General features: G+C 39.6%; 2 protein-coding genes across 5 annotated transcripts in view; both read right to left on the reverse strand.

Annotated features, from left to right (window-relative positions):
* Positions 1–369: 369 nt before the first annotated feature.
* Positions 370–9709, reverse strand: TEX29 (testis expressed 29). The gene is made up of 4 exons (XM_028728121.2): positions 8314–9709; positions 5905–6015; positions 2900–2969; positions 370–493 (listed from the first exon to the last, which is right to left on the reverse strand). Exons 1-4 carry the CDS (start codon positions 8498–8500, stop codon positions 397–399), a joined length of 465 nt encoding a protein of 154 aa, XP_028583954.2. The 5' UTR covers positions 8501–9709; the 3' UTR covers positions 370–396.
* A 133-nt stretch (positions 9710–9842) lies between these two features.
* ARHGEF7 (Rho guanine nucleotide exchange factor 7) overlaps positions 9843–23176 on the reverse strand; it is an 82652-nt gene continuing 69318 nt past the window's right edge. For 2 of the 4 annotated variants that reach the window (XM_028728119.2, XM_028728118.2), the window contains 3 exons: positions 14090–14189; positions 13278–13332; positions 9843–11933 (listed from right to left, as the gene is read on the reverse strand). In XM_028728119.2, coding sequence (XP_028583952.1) covers positions 11811–11933; positions 13278–13332; positions 14090–14189 — 278 coding nt within the window. In that variant the 3' untranslated portion in view covers positions 9843–11810. Of the gene's footprint in view, positions 11934–13277; positions 13333–14089; positions 14190–19225; positions 22989–23176 lie in introns of those variants that run through there. The other 2 variants (XM_077927670.1, XM_028728120.2) reach the window with 2 other exon arrangements.

A 23176-nucleotide genomic window follows, 5' to 3' on the forward strand; every position in this document is an offset into this window, starting at 1 on the left:
TAATATGTTCCTTTTTATGCATGCACAGTTTCTTCTAATGCATGCCTTTAAAAAAATTGGTTAGTTTGAGAATTGCATGGCAAAATTTGAAGAAAAAAAAGGTGTGAATTTCAAAAGATGGCTGCATTTCAGTTCTCTTACCATTTTGAAAAGTGCAAATTTGATTCATTCAGTTTTAAATGTGAATGTGAATCAAATTTCGCCTCCATCCCTAACAGAGATGGAATCTGAGCTGGGATCTTAAGTAAACTTTTGCTTCTACGTACATGTCTGAATACCATCTTGGACTGTCCTGATGATCACTACTGTATCAGATAACGAGAAAGCATTCAATAATTGCTTCCATTGGGCAATACACACACACACAAAAACCACTTACTTTTCATATACCTGGAGCTAATCTTCATCAGACTCTGCAGAACTGTCACTTTCATCTGATGAACTTTTCACTTCATCCTCTAAAGATGACTTTCTCTTTTTTCCTGCGCAACAACTGTTTTGAAATTTTGTTATTTGCTATTAATAATAACCAGGGTGGATTTGATTTGAATAAAATTGATTTAAATCACGATTTAAATCACGTCAGTTAGAATTGATTTAAATCTATTTTTTACAGAAAGACTCATTCTTGCTGGTATAATCTATAATTTACAACCAGATGAAGATTTCATTTTTGGAATAATAAATTTTCAGAGTAGATTTTACAATTATATCAAAAATTACTGATTTGGTTATACTATTAAAAGATAGACAGATAATTATGAAATTATTGTGAGGTTTAATAAGTTAACTGTTTATATTTGGACAACTTTTCTGCTGTACTTTACTGGAAGGAGAAAAATCATTTCCTTAATAACAATTTAAACAATTTAACTAAAACAATAACATTATAGCATATGTATCCATGTTTGTTAACTGATTTGGTTAAACAATAAAAAGAAAAATTTAGACTGAGTTTTAGGCACATATGAAAAACTTTAAAAACAAATACCGGTACTTATTTCCTGATGAATAGCCTTTGGACTGGACGCGGGTGGCGCTGTGGGTAAAAGCCTCAGCGCCTAGGGCTTGCCGATCGAAAGGTCGGCGGTTCAAATCCCCGCGGCGGGGTGCGCTCCCGTTGTTCGGTCCCAGCGCCTGCCAACCTAGCAGTTCGAAAGCACCTTCGGGTGCAAGTAGATAAATAGGGACCGCTTACTAGCGGGAAGGTAAACGGTGTTTCCGTGTGCGGCTCTGGCTCGCCAGAGCAGCGATGTCACGCTGGCCACGTGACCCGGAAGTGTCTCCGGACAGCGCTGGCCCCCGGCCTCTTGAGTGAGATGGGCGCACAACCCTAGAGTCTGTCAAGACTGGCCCGTACGGGCAGGGGTACCTTTACCTTTACCTAGCCTTTGGACTATAATGTAACTTAAATAGAAAACTATCTTTAGAAATATTTTTCCTCCTTAAGCTTTTTATTTTGAAAACACAATTTAAATTTAAATTTTAAAAATCTGTTTTAAATTTTTAAAAATCTGGGTTTTTTAATCATTTTTATCCACTCTGATAACAATAATAATAGTACTATTTCCACACTGCACTGTTGGATTGAGGCTGACTTTATGTTAAATTAGTGGTTTTCAAACAGTTTCAGGAATCCCTGGATTTTCTCAAAAGCTCATTAGCAGCTCCTCAGCTTGAAGATCAGTAATACTAGAAGAGGCAGTTTTACGATAGACCCGTGTGACCATACTGGGCATTGCGCAGCAGAGGGTGCCACAACAATGCTGTAGAACAGAGTGAATGAGGCGGTGTGTGCGTGCCAAAATATAGCATCACCCAGGGCACCACCAAAATTTGAGAGTCCAAAGTCCGCCACTGATACAGGCCAAGTTTCCCCAAAGATTAAAATTTGAAAACTCATTCTCTGTCACTTATCTCACCCTGCAGTGTGCAGTCCCAAGATAATATTGGGTTCATGCGCTTTTATGTCAGGGGTGTTCCAATGTTTTGCCCTCCAGCTGTTTCGGACTACAACTCCCATCAGCCCTGGTCCACATGGCCTATGTAGGTGTGTGGGGATCTGTAGTTCACATCATTCAGAAGGCCACAGGTTACCCACACTTTGCTATCTGAGAAACCATTCCTGGGGAAAGCTTCCTTACAGGTGCTTCTCAATGGAATGGGACCCTGATCTTACCTGTAGTTAAGCTAATAATACCCTTTTGATGAAAACACACACATAAAACCAAAGAAAATTGCCTTGCTTGTCCCAGTGCAGCATGTTGATTAATTTAGGAATCTAAAGCTTAAGATTTTAAATTTAGAATTCTACTGGTATATCTTGGTCTGATGTATTCCCTGTATAGGGAAATTTTTAAATGTCTACCGTTTTATTAGGTTTTCATGCATGTTAGAAGCTGCCAAGAGTGGCTGGGACAACCCAGTCAGATGGACAGGGTGCAAATAATAAAATATTATTATTATTATTATTATTATTATTATTATTATTATTATTATTATTATTATTTCCCACTCTTCCACATAGTTAGACCACCAAACAAGAAAGCCCCCTCTTCCAGATGCAACCAGTTTAAAATATTACAAATGATCTAAACTTTCTTACAAAGAAAATAAAGACATTTTATAGGCTCTAGATTGAACTATCCCATTCATTCATTTATTCAGTCGGTCAGTCCAAAACCTATACCCCTCAGCCACACATCTCTCAATCACCTCCTTTTTCTGGATCTCATACCTTCTTTCATGAATCAATATGAAGAAAAAAATAAAATCCTGCTCTCCTTTTCTAAACTATAACATTAGAAACGTTTTCTTGGGGCTAAATCCTGGAATATTTTAAGTAACTCATGGGAGGCCAACATTTAGCTAATCAAGTTTGTATAAAGCGTCAACTTACCTATACAGCACAAATATACAGAAGGCCACCATGACGATCACTATTAAGCAAATAAACGCTTTCATGTATTCTAAAAATAAAAATGCAACTTCAAATTTCTGACAGAGTGAAGTGTTAATTTTGAATTTATCTTTTTTATAAAGGACAGCTTTGCTACAAGCATGCAATGGAGACTTACGTAGTCACTACAAGCACAGCAGTTGCCTACCTTACCTTGTGGTCTGTGCCACTGTTTAAAACAAGCCTCAGAGAGTCATCCTGTTCTGCCTAATCCTATAGATAAACTTCCCTTCAAAGCGATTGAAACCATCTTCTGAACTGAAAAGGTACAGTTGACACCGTCAGACTTTTCCTGTTTGCACAGTCTTCACTTTAAGAGGAGAGATGGTTCTCTCTTTTTTTTAAAAAAAAGGACCACATTAACCAGGATTTTTCCCCTCCCCCAAAACACGCGCACATACACAACTGTAGATTTAGGCAACATTTCAGTTAAGGAGAGCTTCATACACAGCTTCTTCAGGTTCGTCTAAATGATGAAAGGACTGCAATCATGAATGTTGATGTCCATGGCCAGCAATTTATCCTGTATTTGAAGGAGCTCTTTGAAGCATTGATGGGTCCAAATAGTTTAAAAGATCGCAGTTAAAGATAAAGAACCACAACCCTTGGACAGCCCAAAGTTTTCCCCACTATCATGAGATGCATTCTACTTCTATTTAATTTATACATATAGATTGGCCTATGTAAATTTTATGCAGATCTGTGTCCTCTGTTTGATGTGGTTATCCTACCAGCAGTGCAGGCCAGCTGAGTTGGGGAGCTGCTGTGGCCAAGGCCCATTTAAGTAGCCAACAAACGAAGCAGGTGGCACAGACCCTGCCAAGGCCCCACCAAGTCAGAAGCAGCACTCGCCACCTCTGACCTAGTGGAGACCCACAACCAATGGGATTGTAGCCCTGAATCTCAACAGACTCTCAACAGGTTTATTCATCTGAGTTCAGATGGGCCCAGCCAGGTTGGAGGCAATCCACACTGCCTCTGAACTGGCTCTGTGCCTCAGAGTCCCATGTTGCGACTGTGCATAGGATTATTTGGTATTCTCCTAGGTATTCGTTTTCACTGCATTTTGTTCTATCCTATATTTCAATAAGTTGGCTCCCAAGGCAGTTCACAGTTGAATTCCAGTGCAAAGAGAGCACTGAAAATGAAATGCAATAAAAAAAATAAAAAATGCAACGTCACCATTCCTGTGCAAAATCAAAGTTCCCTTTCCAGAAACTTTTCTGCCTACTCCATTATATAGCCCTAAAGCGCTTAGGCATGAGATTGGCTGGCTGACCCTAATCTGAGTTCTTTAACACAGGAGTGGAAATATTTGGATGATGAGGATTCCTTCGCCCCCACTTCGTCTCTTTTTATAATTTTCCAAGTCCCTGTAAACCAGGGGTCCTCAAACTTTTTTTAAACAGGGGGCCAATTCACTGTCCCTCAGACACTGTTGGGGGCCGGACGGGAAGTTTTGGAGAGTGGGCTGGCACCCTCGCAGGAACTGGGTGCCTCGGAAGCTGGGAGCCTGCAGGAGCTGGCCGAGAGCGGCACACACCTCTTTCAAGGAGCACGAAGACGGAGACAAGGACAAGCTGTTGCCTCACCTGCATCTGCCGCCCTGTGCAGGCGTTTCCACCCCTTCATCCTCCTGAGGTGAAGGCCACCGCATGGGCCACTTCACCGCTGGCCTCATTGTCCTCCATCATGTCAACTGCCACTGGAGCACAGCAGTGGCCCCACCGAGCCCTAGCCCGGGCCAGCTGTCCTTCTCCAGGAACGCCACTGTCGCCCCCCTCATGGGGACACAGAGCGGCAGCAGCCACAGGAGCACCAGGGCGGCAGTGGCGGCGGAAGAGGCTGAGCGGCGGTGGCTCTGCCAATCAAACACCGAGCCTGGGTTACCTCAGCACCGCGCAGGGACGTCTCTGCCAATCAAACACTGTGCCTGGTGCGGCACAGCATTTGATTGGCAGAGACGTCCACATGCCACACTGAGGTAAAACAGTCATGGCGTTTGATTGGCAGAGCCGCCGCTTGGCCTCTTCCTCTCGTCACCATCGGTGGGAGTCTCGGCTTCGTGGCGGGTTCTTAAATAGCTGGGCGGGCTGGATTTAGAACCCTGGCGGGCCTAATCCAGCCCGAGAACCAGAGTTTGCCGACCCCTGCTGTAAACCTTAAATACACTACAAGGGTCCTGTTAAGGACTGGAAGGAACAACTGGGACATTTTGTCTTTCCTCCAGTCGGAAACTTCATGGTGCCATGTCTGTCAGTTTGGTTGTGATACAAAACCATCCACAGTACAGTCTAGATGGTGGATGCAATACTACTATCCATACATATACATACATAGTATATTCGTTACTCAATGAAAGAAAAGAGCTCTCCTGCCAGAGAGAGAGAAACTAGGACTGAGCATGCTCAGTAGCCTTCAGGAGCCATGGGGTGTTGATAGCGTCCATTGGAGAGGGGGGAGGAAAAACGGGGTAGGTCGATAGGAGTTGCTTTGCTTAAGCCATGGGATCTTATAGGATCCTTGAAATTAGGACTTGGCTGTAGGAGAAGTGCACACCACGAGTTTTAAGAAAAGCTCTTCTCCTCGTGCTATAAACAATGAGGCTTCAAGAGGGAAGAAAGGGGAAATGATAAGTTTCCTCTTTCCTACTCTCCAGAACCCGCCTGTCAAACATTTGTGATCATGCTGTATCACATCTCCTTGTTTTTGTGCAGTAATTGCCAAGTTAATTTCTGGCTGTCCCAGGAAAACTGCTTTCTAGAAGCAGCCACAGAGGGATGATGATGATAATGATAATGATAATGATAATGATAATAATAATAATAATAATAATAATAATAATAATAATGATGATGATGATGTTCTTACTTGAAGAAAGGGGAATTTGCTCTTAAGGTTGGCAACTGAGCTTGAGTTTGGGCTACAAAATTATAGTTACTTACGTGGTACAGCTTTCTTATAGCACGTTTCTTTGTGGTAACAGCACCCCAACTCTGAACACTCAATTCTTGATACATTTTCACGGCATATTTCATAAAAGGGGAATTCACAGACTTCAGAAAAGAGAAAGGCCCAAAATGAATTGCAAGCATGATCTTTTAAATAGATCTATTTAAATACGTTAAGAGTTTTGCACTGCTGTTCTGTTTGTTTTATATAGATTACGAGCTGCATTCAATAGCCTTGATCCTAAAACCTTATATCCAAAGACTTTTTGCACATATATGGATCTGTCATGTTCCCATATGACTGATTTGGGACAGGGAAACCAAACTTCTCACAAAATTTGTGTGTCAGGTAGAATGCAAACAGCAGACAGATATTGTAAGACGCTTCTGCACACAGATTTCCATGCTGAAGTTAATGCAGCAGGTCAAAGTAAATGGGAAATGAGTCACTTGAGCTGAGGGACAGGATGAAGCCCCAAAAGACTAGATTCCAGCCATACCCCTTCCTCTCAATAGTTCTTCAAGTCAGAAGTTTCTTTTTCTGTACTCCTGCATCTCCTGACCCATGTTTCGCACTGACCCTTCGTGGTTCTACTTAATGACCTTTGGCAAGTAGACATTGGAGACTGTAACTCAGCAGCCTCTCAACAGATATGGATACCATGAACCACATGTCCTTCTGGACTGGCTGTTCAGGATAGAAACTCTGGCACACTTTCATTGCTACCTACTGTGCCCCACAGAAGGCAGTACTTGTGGGAGCATTACTCGGCCAGCATCCTGCACATATTTGCAGGACCATATTTTGGAACACAGGAAGCTGAGCTTTAGACAGGCAGCCAGATCACTGACCCACCAAGCTCAGTTTTGTTGACAATGAGTGGTAGCTGCTCTCTGGGGTCTCAGGCAAGGGTCCTTCCCTGTCCTACCTGGACATGCCAGGAATTGGACCAAAGATCTTTTGCATGAGAAGCAAATGCTCAACCACTGAGCTATGGTGGCTCTTCCCCATCCCCTCTATGTGAGAGACCTTCACATATTTGACGATGGCTACCATATTGCCTCTTTCCCAGGATAAAGATACTCCATCAAACATTCCTCATCGGACTTGGTTTCCTAGCCCCTTTAGGGCTGGGCAATATCTGGTTTTCAATATTGTGATACAGCAGCAACTAAATACCGCGATATGCTGATATATCATGTCTGACTCTGGTATGTATCATGGCTGCTTCTTCCTCCCTGCCCAGCCCTACAAAGCCCCCATAACACTCCAGCTCCCACGAGCTAGAGGAGCATCAGGGCTTCGTTCAGTTGCTCAGCTGGGGAACAGGAGCTTTCCTTAAAGGCACAAGCAAGCAGGCAGATGGAGCCCATCTGCAGGCAATTTGAGCTGGCGTGTTTTAGCACCAGCTCAAATTGTCTGAAACTGGTATCGTGATCTGAATGCCATACCAGTTTCAGACGATTTATCAATTTATCTATGCACATATATGTGTAGTTTTTTTATTTAAAAAAATATGTTCAAAGATGCCAGTTTCAACAGCCCCTTTGCTCTTGTATGTGTCCACTTGCATGCACTCTTCCCATTTTTAACAGATTTATATGTGGTTGCCACCAGAGGGAGCTCCCCAGCAGATAATATAACACCTGCACAACTTTTGCCAGAAGTCTTATGGTGGTGGCCTCAGTTGGAAAGAACGATTGAAAACTTTTCCTGAAATAATTGAATCATCGTTTCAGCCAGGGACAGCACAGCCAACAGCAAAATTAGTCCACAAATGTTGTAAAATATGCTTGTTTTTAGCACAATGCCCTCCACCTCCCGTTTGCTTGATCTGCTTGAAAACATAGATTTTACTTATTCCATTAAGGACTTCCAGCAGCGAGGCATAGCTGAATAGCTTTCAAACACAAAGCTAGGGAAGCAGCTTGTGTTAAAGTGTAGTAAAGATTGTTTTATTATGAGCAACAGGTTAAATACAACTCTGTACTATTAAAACACACAGGAAAACCAAGGTTTCCAGAACACTTCCTGTGTAACTTAATTTGTTCTAGCACCTTAAAGACCAACTAAGTTAGTTCTTGGTATGAGCTTTCGTGTGCATGCACACTTCTTCAGATACACACGTAGGAATGGTATGAGCTTTCGTGTGCATGCACACGAAAGCTCATACCAAGAACTAACTTAGTTGGTCTTTAAGGTGCTACTGGAAGGAATTTTTTTTGTTTTGACTATGGCAGACCAACACGGCTACCTATCTGTAACTTAATTTGTTCTGTATCCCAACAGTGAACATGAATATAGTGCAAAGTTAACTTGAGCGTCTCTTGCAAAATGTCATCTTATTATAGGGTACTTTAATCAGTTCATGGCAGCAAAGCAATAGTTTGCTAACTTCTTACCTGCAAACCCGTAACGGAGGAAATTGGTATTTCGTTTTTCCAGCCGATGAGGCAAGGGTGGAGATTGTATTGCCCTGTTCAACTTCAGAGGCGACTGAACACACAAGCCAGGAGGAGACCACAATGTTAGGCAATACATTAAGAAAATAAGCCTTGGATTCTGCCCAAGTTCTTCCAGGTCTTTCATTAATGGGCTTAATTACACTGATCCGTAAAAAAATATTTAATGCAGTCATGTAAACAAAAAAACCAGTTACATTCTTGTGGATTTGCCAACAGCTTTGATTCGTAAGTTCTTTCAGGAAAAAAATACTCAAGATATTGGTTAAGTGCTACTATTTCCATACATTTAGCAGGTGGCTGATCTAGCTAGTGTGGAAACCTGCCTTGACCCCTCTCTGATTCTTTTTCTCCACCAAGTCTGCCAAATGATCTCCCCGCTGTCATGGGGAACAACTAAAGGATGCTGCAAGCTATGACATCACAGTTGACTGTGTGTTGTCATTAAACTGGTTGCCTAGGGTACTGAAAGTTGAGAGGATACAGGTATGGAAGTAAAAAATGCAACACAAAGCCTGAGCAAAGAAAGGAGAAGATGAGGTTTGAGCTCTGCCCGGACTCCTGCAAAACTGCCCATGGCTTGGAGAAGTTATCTCTTGCTTCTAGCTGAGGAGGCTGTACCACATTGTCCATACAGGGTGTACTGCTAAGTCAACAGGAATTGAGCAGACTCTGAAGCCTAAGGCTCAAGTGTCAGGTGGAGGGAAGCACATTCAGCGCTGGTGCTGGTGAAGATTACAGCACAGACACTAGAAATTGATGAGCTAGCTCCCTTTATATGAATGTAGAAATCTGTCTCGACTTGGGGTTGGGGATCTAGCCACCCAAAAATTATGTACCAGTCCTTTTGTGGCTGAAAAGCTGGGAAATTGCAGACGTGCAGAGGGTTGCAATGAGAGAACAGGACTATTCATTAATGTTTTCCCCATTCCCTAGATTGCGGAATGATCTCCCCAAGAAAACTCAGCTTTCCAATGCCAGGCAAATACATATTTGTTCTCAAAAACTGATAACATTTTTAGCCTGTTTTGATGCTCCTCTTTTAATGGGGTGGAGAAGTACATGGGTTTTTGTGTGTGTTTATTTATTTTTGTTTATTTTGGGGGCATTTTTATATTTCAATTCCTTGCAAATCACTTTTCCTTGCAAAAAGATATGGGGGGAAAATCATAAATAAAAATGATGCACCATATCTCAGAAGTGTCAAAAAGTAAGCCTGGCGAAACCTGTTGAAAGTTTCGATTGTAAGCTCCTCAAGGCAAGGGACTGTCCTTTAAGCTCCTGCACGTTTGCACTAACATATACTGTGCAATGCCAAACAGGGTTAGTCCCAGGATTGGGATTAGTTCCTATTTCCAAATTCACAACACCACTTAAGTATTTAGATATTTAGCCCCATGAAATTTACTCCCATCCTAAAATTATGTGTGTATGAAGGCAGTTCATAAAATAAGCAGCCACATAAGCCCTTTATCATCACAACAAACATTTATTTTCAACGGAAGTATAGCTGCCCATTTCTGGTTGCTGACAGCGAGAAACAATAAACAGCTGAGTCTTATTGCTTCGTGGGTGGGGAATGTGGATTGCCTGTTTGATGGAAGAATCAACCATACAGCATACAGTATCAGAGACGTGTCATCTTTTAGGGGTGACATTACAAGAAACACAAGAGCTACCTCCTTAGACGGCTCCCCTATGTTGGGTTCGCTCCTCCTGTAACATGCAGTAATAGCAATCTTGACTTCTGATCTCATCACAAGTGTTTCCCCCTACTCCAAATCACCAGTTACTTACCTAGGCAGGTAAAGTAACATATGTGATGCTATTAAGAGTCAGGCGAAAGTTTTACTACACAATAAGGCAGGGGAAGAGCTCAGAACAAGGGTGCGTTCTGCTGCAGGATCCTGCCTAGACTCAGCAGTAAGACTGATATTTAACACCCACCAGGATTTGAACTGATTCACTGACTTCAGGAGCCAAATCCCTTCGTTCCTTTGTCTTCAAGAAATGTTACGCAACCTTCAGTCTGACGCACTGGCATGGTACATGATCACAATGGTAATTTAAAAGTATATACTGCCAAAACTGCACGTCATAGAGTCCCTGATTACCAACACATTGCAGAGTCCCAGGCTGCAACCCAAAATGTCACAGTGCCGCGTTTCACCGTAACAGCCATTTTATACGGACAGAGAAAACTAAAGAGACTTATTTTCATAAAGCACTGGGTTTTTCCCCTCATTCCTTTCTTTGTTATTTATTACTTGTATAAAGGGAATGGAGGTTATGTGGACTATAATTTCATTTGATCTTAAAGGATGGAGGGGATGTTTTCTGCACAGTAGTGGAAGATCAAATGTCAGTTCTGAGGTTTGAGTTTTGCAAATGCTTTACATGCATACATTAACCTAAACTTGCTACGATCATGATAAAAATAAATAATACATTTTTTTTCCATCCCAAAACAAAAACAAAAAACCCTACACACACTTGATTGGGACTTTTTGTTTTGACAGCAGTGCTTGAGTGTTCAATTAAAATACTAGCCAGCTGTATGTTAAAAGTATTTGCACAACCATAAAAAAACAATGTACTACATAAATCATCTAATAACTACCCATTAAAAAAAACAAAACAAGAGCAAGTACATCCACCTTTAACTAGTAATTCTGCATATTGGCATGCCAAAAGAAACTTAACTGTCTGTCTTGGATCTTTAAGATGCTAACTTGAATACAAAATGGTGCCAATTGTCACTGCATTGACAGCTTGGTGTTTTTAAAAAGCGTGTTAAAATTGTGTCTGAAGCTTTAAACAGACATAAATAAATTTAAGTTATTAAAACAGGCTGGTGAATACTGGGAAATAGGTCGGGAAATTACAAAAAAGAAAAAAATTGTAACTAACATCTACTATGTCTAGAACAATTTAAAACAATCCAACTCAGAGTAGAATTTTCAGTAAATTTTAGAAGAGCATCAGGCACTGCCATGTCTGTCTGCTGAAATCATTACAGGAAGAAACTATAACACTATATCAGTCCTGATACATTGATCACATATGCATTCAAAATTACAGATAATATTTACAAAGTGTTTTTTGGGGTGGGGTGGCGTCATGGACTGCTTAGCCAGCTGTTGCACTTGCTGCAAAAATGAGGTAATTTAAATGCACACAAGTTAATTCTAGTTCAGTTCAGGGTCCATGCTACCTACACTTAAGTACAGACAGCTTAAGTGAATGGATTATTATTATTATTATCATTATCATTATTATTATTATACATTGTAAGAAATAAAAATAATTTGATCCAGTTAAGTCCTACTTTGTAGTGCTTGTTATGCAACACTGACTAAATGTCAGAAGACTTCCCAGCTTGATTTGACAACTGGTCTTTCAATAGAAAGAAAAAGAAAAGAACAACAGTAAGTTTGTTATAAATTGGTTTCATCCCAAGATGGATCATTCATACTCTTTAGAACTTTCCGGACAAGTTTTTCCAACTCCTTGCGAGCTCTTTGTTCTTCTTCCAGCGACTTCTTCATCTTTTTGTTATCCTAACAAACAAAAGACAAACATATCATGGTAATTTGGTCTGAACAGCTGGAAGATGAGTTTCTCATCGAGATGTTTTTATAAGGAGAAGACATGAGGATCTCATGGAGCACTAGTCTATTGCTCTAGAATATTATCCAGGGACCAGGGATATTTTGCCTCATGAGGTAAAAAAACATTTCTACATCAGTAGGCCCAAGCCACAAATGGAAGAAAGGGTATCATATTAGAAGGGGCTCCATTTTAAGTACATGAACAATGTTAAGTAAATAGTCATAAAGTATAACGGGGGGAACCCCACAAAACATTAAAATCATGGCGGTACTCGAAACTTATCTCATCTCCAAAAATAATTATCTTGTACAAAGTAATGCTGAAATGTAGGAGGAAGTTATCTGTCCTGTCATCACAAGAATTTCCTCTTGCACAACGAGACTTTCCCACCTCTACTACCCCTGGGAAGCAGGGGAAGCAGAAATTCTTGAGCTGACAGCATGATTACTTAACACTACTGAAAGGTTCATTTTATTCCTTTTAGTCTCTGACCAAGAAATCCTGATATTTAGGGATATATTTCACTTTGGAAACTTGGAACACTGAGAGCAAAAGGGGGGAGACTAGCCAACGTTCTAGACATGTGCCCAGCATACATTTCCGCATCTGCATTACTTGGGAATCGCTTTCTGGGGCTTGTATTATATGGCTTTCATTTTCACAAACTGTTTACAATAATACATCTGCTTAAATGCCGCAACAGTTAGTAAGCATCAAAAGCAAAGAGAAGGCCATGTGTTTATAGCTGATGATGAGGGTAAGGGGAGTTGCGACGCAGCTTCACGTTCACTGTTTCTCGATAGGGCTTATGCATTTCCATAGTATGACTCGGCTTTTCACAATTAGTACACTAGGTATTACATTGCCGTCAGGTCATAGGAGAGCAAGTGCAAAGGCCTAGTGCCTATATGTCACAAAGAAGAGACCAGCAGTGAAGAAGGAGTGAGCTGCATGGAGTAATGCTGACCCCACATTAGTAACTGTGATAGCAGTAATCAGCAAAGTAAGGAGGATATGTAGATTGTTGGCCCACCTTGACACCTGACAGACAGATCTAAAGGAGGCAGAGCACACTCTTCAGACATTTGCTATATAGCCCATGGTACAGGGAGCAGAAAATTAATGCTCCTCCTTCAACCTCCACTCCAGCATCGATGCTATGAAACAGCATTGCTACTGGGGCTTACTGATTCTATTGCTAACTCTTTGAAATCTTAAATGGCCTAAACCACAGCATACTGCCCCCTCCTAGTCTGTGTTGATAAAGGGTGGGATATATATCTTTTACCAACCTGTCTTAATTCCTGAACTTCATCCTTTAATGCATATACTGTGTCAACAAGACTTCTAAAACAGAAAATTAAGATAGAATACTTTGTAAATATATTACGTTAAAATAAATATAAAAATCACATCAAGAACTATCAATACACATTTAAACGAGAAGCCACACAATTTTTAAGGTAGAAAAGACAGGGAAACAAAAATGGCCAACGTATTCCTCTGCAGTATCTCTTGGTCTTTTCTGGCATATTCTTAATTTAGCCTTTCTTGGAATAGAGGTTATACAACTAGGCAGCATAAAATCACTTTGCTTGGTTAGGGAGCAATCTGCTATAGCAGATGCTGTTCATCTGCAAATCCTCTTTGTTTTAATGGGCTTTGAGATGAAGCAACTCTTAACTGCACATTTTAAAACGGAAACAATAACGTTAACCGGTACCAAAAAAAAGCACCTAGTAGTGATTCTATATATTATTAAGAGCAGAAATCCTGGAGCACTCAAGAATGCCACCTTACCCACAAAACTGATCAATTCCCAGCTGGTACAAGGATGAAGGGAGAAAGATGCAAAGAGAAAAGTTAGAGAACTGAAGATTGTTGATATTAGTCTTAATGGGCTAGAGTGGAACGGCAGTGCACATTTATACGCAATTCAGCAATGAACTCCAGTAGGATATTCATCTGCTTAAATATAAAGCCAGAGAGTATATAAGGAACAAGTTTATATGCAGCTCAAGTTATCACACAAAAACTTCCTGTGCTCAAGAACGTGGACTGCTTAAAAGCCATCATTTTGCTAAAAGAAATTAAAAAATCTTACTTTTCTTCTATCACAGTCTGACCATTACTTTTTGTTTCTTCTACAATAATTTTCTCCTCCTCTGGAAGCAGTACTTGGGGAGCAGATTCTTTACGGGAGCCTAATGCAAAATAATAGAATTAAAAGATAAACATCCAGGCACTATTAAAAGCATATGAAAGAATATGTTTCCAAAAACTGCAGGATTGTTATTACATAGCAGCTATATGAAATATTGGACATGGGGACATATCATGTCTAGTTCTCTTTTTTGGGAGGGGGCGTATGCCAATTACTTCCATAGGTGTATTCACACTAGTTTATGTGAGACTGACCAACAAATTGCCACTTATGTTTTTTGAGCTATGAGCAGATTAGATTAGCACTGCCTAGTTAAATCTAAGAAAACTCTATATAGAGAGCCTAGTAACATAACCAGGCAATAATCATCTTTCGCCAGTAACTTAATCAGGCAATAATGAATTTTCACTAATATAATTGAAATTTCTATCGATACTGCAAAAGCACGCCATATGAAAATATCTTGGTTGGTTGTGATCGCCTGACTATATAATACACCTAATAAAAGAGGCATTTATGAAAAAATATTTAGGAATTGCAACTGCTTCAATGGAATAACCTGGCTCTAAAATTGGTTGGTCATTAGAAAAAAAATTGTAATGATGCTCAACTATATTGCTAAGCATAATTCAAAGTATTAGCATTCACTCTCAAAATCTATTTGACCTGAGTCACATAATATAGAGACTGCTTCTTCTCTTATTTGTCACTATAAATTTTAGGATCAAGGGGGGGAACACATTCTTGACAATATTCTCAGAACTAAACACAAATCAGGAGTAAATACAAAGGAACAACCATACAAGAGGTGTAGAGGAAAATATTTCTGCCACAACAGCTAAAGAAACACACCACCACAAAGCCTATATAGAGAATTGTTTTTATCACTTATCTGTACCAAATGTGTAGTTAAAGCCTCCTTACAACCTGACAGGATGATACCAGTTTACCAGGTGGCAAGTTCCCATTTGGCAAATGGTCACTAGTTAAACCGAAAACCTATGGTACAGAAATCTTAATAAGCCACTTACACACAGGAGTTGTTCTGAAAATAGGATCAAAACCAGATCTTTTATGCTGCAAACGTAGGAAAAAGAAGATACAAAACAAGTGTTTTCCGTCTAACTTGCTCGAACTCAAGAACTTTTAAGAAGTAAAATCAAAGGACAATGCAAGGTAACATAAAAATAGATGTTCTTTTAAACAAGGAGTACTTCATCATTACCCAGAACAATTAGGCACAAGAAATATCGTTGACACATCACTGCAACCAATTTTAAAAGGATAAACACCCTAAAAAACCACCATGTCGTAAAAAGAGGCAACACTGAATGAATTGTGCTATTCTTTGCACACAACGATGACACATCATTAACTTTTTAAATACAGCGTAAATCAAGTAATTTCTTGTTACCGTACTGAAATAAAGGATGCTATTGCAATAACGACACTGAAATTGATGACATGGAAACACTGTTATCCCTTTGTGTGTGGTAAGGAATAGCTATTTATTTCCAAACATTTTTATCAGTAGCTCCCTGACATAAATTAAAAACCTAAATCCAAACTATCAGTTCAGTCCCTTGGAAATTAGGTAACTATCATTTTAGAATGTATGAGATCTGAAGCACAATTTATTTCAACAAATAATGCTTTGATTTCATGGATGTTACAATAAACAGAGAAGGAAAGGGAACTGGAAGGAATGTAAGCCTTATGGATGGCATCAAAAACGGTTAAGTTACTAAATGTTTTTTGATACATGGTAAGACAACTATTACAGAATGTCATGATTCTAGCAAATATGACTACACAATAGGCCAGATCCGCTTCTCGACTCTAATTTATTTACATACTAAATAACAATCTAAACACAACCTTCAGCTTGACCTGCTATCACTTATTTCCCAATAATAATGAACACTTAGAAGCACAGTCCTTGTGTCTCAAAACAACTTTGTTAAATGTTTAGGATGTTAAAACCATCCAAGACTTGTATCTTCTTAAAAAACATGCAGTTGCATGGCAAGAAAAAGCATGGTTTTGTAGTGACGGAATGGACTGAAATGAAAGCACATCAAAACTCTGTATATGAGAAGGAGAAAACAAAGACACTTCCACACTTTTGGTCTAGAAAAACCACAAAAACCCACCAATCATTTCAAAACATTTTAATTACATAAATCTGAAAGGTTTATCTAGAGATCCCACAGACAATTCATTTAGCAAAGGCTTGGGATGGAAATCTACTGATTGACCTACAGCTCATTTCACAAAATGACCACAACTTTTCAATACTGAAATTATGCCCATTGAAGTGAATGTTCCTAACTTGTATTTACAAGCCAGGAAGTAGTGAGCAAGTGGTAGTGACTTGTAAATGAGCCCATGTTGTGTTGATTTTCTTCTGTTAATACAAATGCTTTGATTAACCCAACAGAACTTAAGTTCTTCTGTTTCCCAAAAGCCAATATAAGAAAGCCATCTATGCTGCAAATTTGCATCATACAGAATATACAGAAATGTGTAAACAACCAGCAGGAACACGTACATGTTTAGAATTAATTAAAACAGAAGCAAACTAAAGCAAGATAAACTTTTGCAACAAACAGGTAGACTGTTAATAATGGAAGAAGAGTTTTGAAAAACAATATCCAACTACATCAAGACATCAAGCCCAAGCCGCCCATGTTATAAAATTCTGCACTTAAAAAAATTTTACAAATACAAATAGCAGCTGCTGGGGAAGGGAGATTGGAGGGGACATTTAACCCTTTCCTCCCTTGCAGTGGTCCTCATGGAACTTGTTCACTTGAAGCTATTTGCATTGGGAGGATATATTCATTTGTGTTAATGGAGGTTTTCATCCCAAAGCAAACAGCAGCTTTAAAAGGGAGTGATTTTCACTGACAAAATCCTATCATTCCTACTGAAGTTGAAAAGTGTCCCCAGATTCATTGAAAAAAATCTGGTAACCTTATGATAGAGCCACTGAAAGTGCTGTTTTAAAGGTTTCCCCAACGTTGATTTTCAAGTGTGCATTCTAATCATAAGCCAATATCCAATGAGTATTTTACAAATAAGGAAGTTGACTTTCCTGTTTTGCCTCCCGCTCCCCAATATTTCCACATCATGGCTTCTGGCTTCCTGCATTACAAAAGCATGTGATTTACTCCTGCAGGCTCTTCATCATTTATAAAATAAGTGAATGTTCTTGTTTAACTTAAATTTAATTGGATTTGTAAATATACTTCACAGTGCTGTGTTACCAAAGTAAGGCATGAATATGTCTAAAATTACAACCACCAGCTGCTCTTTTTCTGTCATCTCTGTAAGAGAAGCTCTATTCCTTATATGGGTATGTTTTGTTCCTTGAAATTAAAAATCAAGTAAATAAATAAATAAGAGATTTTTCCAGGCTGCAATTCTAGAGGTAATCCTGTATGACCTGCAAGCATGTACCTGGGACCAAAATAACTTAATTTTTATAGCTGGGTAATCCAAATTCTGCACCATGACAAGTATAAAATTGGAACATATATAAATTAAGTAACATTTGCACACATACACACAAAATGTGTTGCACAATGTTATGATTTTTACATTCTTGCATAATTTGAGTTTGCTTGCAATTAAAAACAGCAAGATCAACGAAGCCCACCCCTTGATTTCAGTGGGACTCAAGCTCAATTTGCAAACTCCTTGTCTTTAAGTAAGATACTATAAATCTTTTGGTTTGATTTACAAATACCTATAGATGTGCTTTGCAAAATGACATGTTCAATGGTCTTTAAAACTGTGGTAAAAATAAAACTAATATCATATCAAGGTTAAAAACTATTGCAGTTTGCACTAACAATCTCATTACTTAGGAAATACAGGACACAGGACACACACACATGGCAATCATTATTTTATTCACATCTCAACTGGTACTCCAATAACAAATTCAAAGGGGCTTGCTTTGCTAATTGATATACTTTAGATAAATAATGCATAAAATCAAGAAAATAGCTGGTGAAAAGAGAGTGAGAAAAGAATAAGGGATTAACCATGATTAAAGATAAAACTTTCTGATCTGTAGATTTAAAACCAAACTATGGAACACTGAAAGGTATAATCCATTTGAAGAAGTTCATCTGAAGATATGTCAAAGTAAATCATCACAAAAGATGCCTGAACATCAATAGGAAGTCCCAGTCAAACCATTAGAACAGCACACTTCATGACATGGTAATGTGGGTGAAGTTACTGAGAGACGGACATGGGAAAGGGTTGAAATCAGAGCTTGACAACCTCCACACAAATACACCAAAGTAGCATCAGCCAAAAGTTCTTTGGACTGGTGTCAAGAACATGTTTACATCCTCAGGGATGTAGCCAACACTGCTGTTCCACTCGCCAGGCTTCTGCATGTGCAATGAAACTTCCTTCTCTGCTCCCCTGCACACCTGCAAAATATGCTGCACAGTGCTGGGAGATTTTGGAGATGCATGGGGAGGGGAGATGAGAAGTGGAACTCCATTCATGCAGCGTTGAATACATCCTTCAATCTAGGAGGACTACTTCCAGGCATTCTGGCTTGTCTTTAATATGACAAACTTTGAGGGGAGATGACAGCACTGCTGCAGGAGGTAGCGATAAGAGACCCTTGTAATGGCAATGCTTCCACTTACAAAGCACCTTGTCGATCCATATGCATTACTCAGCTAAATGGACCAATTGTCTGGCATGGTATAAGGTGTGTTTCTGTCAATTCCAGTACTAATGATAATGAAGCAAAGAACAGATAGGAAAGACAAGAACATTCCCCAGGCCTCAAGGAGAATAAGTACATGAAGAAGGAATTGTGCACTTTCCCCAGTCAGTATAATAATAATAATAATAATAATAATAATAATTATTATTATTATTATTATTATTATTATTATTATTATTATTATTCATTTATACCCCACCCATCTGGCTGAGTTTCCCCAGCCACTCTGGGTGGCTCCCAATCAAGTATTAAAATCAATACAGCGTTAAATATTAAAAACTTCCCTGAACAGGGCTGCATTCAGATGTCTTTTAAAAATAGGATAGCTACTTATTTCCTTCACATCTGAAGGGAGGGTGTTCCACAGGGTGGGCGCCACTACCGAGAAGGCCCTCTGTCTGGTATACATAATCTCCAACAGGCGTTTGAGAAAGTTCATATACTGACTGAATTTTGTATGTTCTCAGGCTAATATGCATACTCAACAGACCTTGGGGTATGTGCATATCTCAGCTGAATCTTGTACATTGTCCAACCAACATGCACATTCTCTAGTCAGTATGCATATCATCTAAGAAACATGCACATTTCCCCCCCATTTCCTGTTCACAAGTGCCATCAGCTGCTTCTAATCCACTGTCAGTACTTACATGGCCCACATCATACTGATCAGGCAAGTAGCAGAAAGAAAGGGGGGCAGGAAAATATCAATTTTTCCCCCTGTTGTCCAGCCCCCTTTTCACCTCTCAGTTGTTCACCAGTCAGCTGAGCAGCACAAGGGGGGATTGCAAGGAGAGGGAAAGTTTAAACCAGCCATGATTGTGATGGAAATTGCCCTCAAGTATGTCTATTAAACTTAGGAAAAAGCTTAATAGCAGCATGAGGTCAATCATCATGGGAAAAGAGCTGGGAGAGAAAGAGTGTAAAGTACCTCTGATTCAGGTCAGGAAAACAGCAGTCAGGCATAATCCAAAACCTGCCTGAGGAACGTACAAAATCCAGTCAAAATATGCACATTTCCCAAGGCCTATTGGAGGTTAGCTATATTGACTGAGAAATATGTACAATCTCCTCTTCATGAAAGAATTATGTGCACATTCTCCATGATGCCTGGTGAATGTGCACAATGGTCAGTCGTTATGCACAATAACCGCTTAACTCACATTCCACTTAACATATATATGAAGTTAGAATTTTTTACCCCAATGTGCATCAATTTACACTTGCCTACATTGGATTGCATATGCCATTTCATTCAGTTTGGAGAAATCCTTTTGGAGCAGCCTGCAATCAATTTTTGTACTTACCACCCTGAACAATTTGGTGTCATCAGCAAACTTCGCCATCTCACTAACTCCAGGTCATCTATGAACAAGTTAAAAAGCACAGGTCCCAACACCATCCAATGGGAGGTCTCACTTTTTACACCTCTCCATTGCGAGAATCAATTTATCCCTACTCTGCATTTCCTGTTCCTTAATCAGTTATGGATTCCTCAGAGGATCTGTCCGTTTATCCTGTGACTGCTAAACTTACAGGAGACTTTAGGAATTTTATTAACATTTTGATAGTCTAACTACACAATGTGCACTGGATCACCCCATCCATATGCTTACTGACACTCAACTCTGAAAATTGGTTAGACAGAACTTACCCTTGTGGAAGCCATGCTGGTTCTTCTTCAGCAAGATTTGTTCTTCTACATGTGTGGCAATTATATCTTTAAGAACGCTTTCTACCATCAGAACAAATGCTAACTGGCCTATAATTCCCCAGATTCCCATAGGATCTAAAAACTGCTGTTACATTGGCACTTTCCAGTTAGGGACAAGTTACAAATTTTAATTTAAAGTTTTTACATTTGAGTTCAAGAACTCTGGGTGAATTCCATCTGCACCCACTGATTTGTTCATTTTTAATTTGTCATTAGGCATAGAACGTAATCTCCTGGCACCACTAATTGCCTCAGTCTCCCTTTCTGAGAAAGTTAGTTTAGGAACAGGGATCTTGCCTTCATCTTCCACAACAAAAACAGATTCAAATAATTCAGTTAGCTTCTCTACTATTTGCTTTTCCTCATTTAGCACATATATGATCATGCTAGCCCCTTTCCTGCTTCTAATATATCTAAGGATTTATTATTATTTTTTTATTATTATTGGAGGTGGTGGTCTTAACGTTTTTAGTGATGTGCTCTTCAAATTATTGTTTTGCTTTCCTTATCATCTGCTTGCATTTCTTTTGCTAAAGTGTATGTTGTTTTTTAATTTGGAGACTCCATTTTCTGAAGGAAGTTTCCCTTGCCTCTGACAAGCTCCAACTTTTTGCACACAATAAGATGTTTTACAAAATATTTGAAACTCACCTACACTGCCAAGGTGTTACAATACTGGTGGTCATTTGGTTAAACATGAATAGTTGGGAATCAGAAACATTATGAGTATGGGCAAAAACCAAGAGCAGATGAGAGGCTAACTGGGAGGGTCTTGCCTTGAAAGAGTTCATTCCTGTATATGGAACTCGGGAATCTGAAGTGATAGCAGTGAATGGGAATATATACACTTCCATGAGATTCTGTGAAGGTCAATAAATTGCCCTTTTGACTGGCTTCCCCCATTGGAATATGTGGCATTTGACAAGCTTTTTAAAGTTAAGGTGGCTCTCTAATCTCTTGACAATTATAAGATTAACACCCAAGGTCAACTAATACAACAATAACATTATTTTTCAAGGCTTGATGAAAGTACTGAATGAATCCTTGCTCCACAAGGGCAAGTGGCCTGGGATTGTATGGAGAGCATCCTCCTGCTGGTCTACACTGGTTGGAAGAGAACTGTAAGTGGAGTTGGCTGTTCCTTCCAATAGTGTTCATGAACTTGTTCTCAAATTGTTTAGTGGTCAAATATTCTTGCTGTAAGGCTTGCAAGGGACACCCGTAATCCAAAAATGGGAAGGGAGGAGCAAGCAATCTAAGTGAGCATGTTAGGTTAGGGGGAAAATAAAAGCCGTACATTAATCCCCCTAGAGCTGCACTACAGTGCTATGGCATAATACTCCAAACACAACAGACACACCTTCTGAAAACCAGTCTTAGAAACTTAAGATTCCCCCCATAATAAGAATAATGTGTATGAATGATGGGTGGAAATTCCTGTTCCAAACACGCTGAGGAGTTTTCACCTAGTAAATGCTGAAACTTGTGACTACATTTTAACAGCCTGCTTTTCATGTTTCTCCTTCCCAGGCCTATGTGGAAAGGTGGCAGGTGGGTGGCAGGATTGGCGGGTAATTTGTGGGGTCAAGGCATTTGGCTTTCTGCTTTCTCTCTATTCTCATGGAGGCCAGTACTAGTATATCTGACCACCAACATGCAAATCAAATTAAAAACCTCTGGGTGAACACCCATACCCACTATGCTGGACAGGAGAGGGTGTAAGTCTTATCCATCCTCGGCTGAAAAGTTCATGCTTTTTTCTGCCAAGTGAGCAGCAGTCCTAGGTTGGTGGTGTCCCCATTCCTGCTGGTTACTAGTACCCCAGAGGCTAACCACCTATTTATGGGTAGCCAATGAAGCATCCTGTTCCTAGACTGGTGGTTGTTGAAACATTATCAGCATGATCTTTGCTCCTCTCTTTTTCTTCTTCTTCTAAGTACCTTCTAAAGGTGAAGGTGTGTTGGCTCCCTTCCTGATCAGACTCTAAAACTCAAGATGGGAAGGAGACAATAAAAAAAGGAGCGCCAGCAGTCTGTTTGGCCCCACCACAATGCTAGTGCACCAACCTTGTTTACTCAGAACAGACAGAAAGAACTTGGAAGTCTCCCCCTATCAGAAGGGCCAAGAAGGACTTAAATAGAGCCACCTTCAGAGCAAGTGGGATGAGTAATGTGCTCCGGAAATCCCTCCACCACTGAAGACGAACTATATTTAACCACAGTGAAACATATTCCAAGATTTCCCTCCTGTCGTAAATGATTATATAAACTCACCCAGAGTAAAAAAATAATTTTCAGTTTAGTTTGACAATTCTGCTCATTCAAGTTTGAACTCATGGTTGAGATAGAAGACTGTTGTGTCCTGATCTGAGTAAATGACACATAAACAATAAAACCTTTTAAAATACAAGGATGAGAGAAGTGATTATAAAACAAAACATTTTGGACTACACATAGGAGCTTAAACCAAATCAATAAACAAGGTAGACAAGCTAACAATTGTTCACTTATTCCAGTAAGCTATGTAACGCATTATTTACAGTTGTAAAGAAACA

This window comes from Podarcis muralis, chromosome 4 (genome assembly GCF_964188315.1).
Source record: "Podarcis muralis chromosome 4, rPodMur119.hap1.1, whole genome shotgun sequence".
NCBI lineage: Eukaryota > Metazoa > Chordata > Lepidosauria > Squamata > Lacertidae > Podarcis > Podarcis muralis.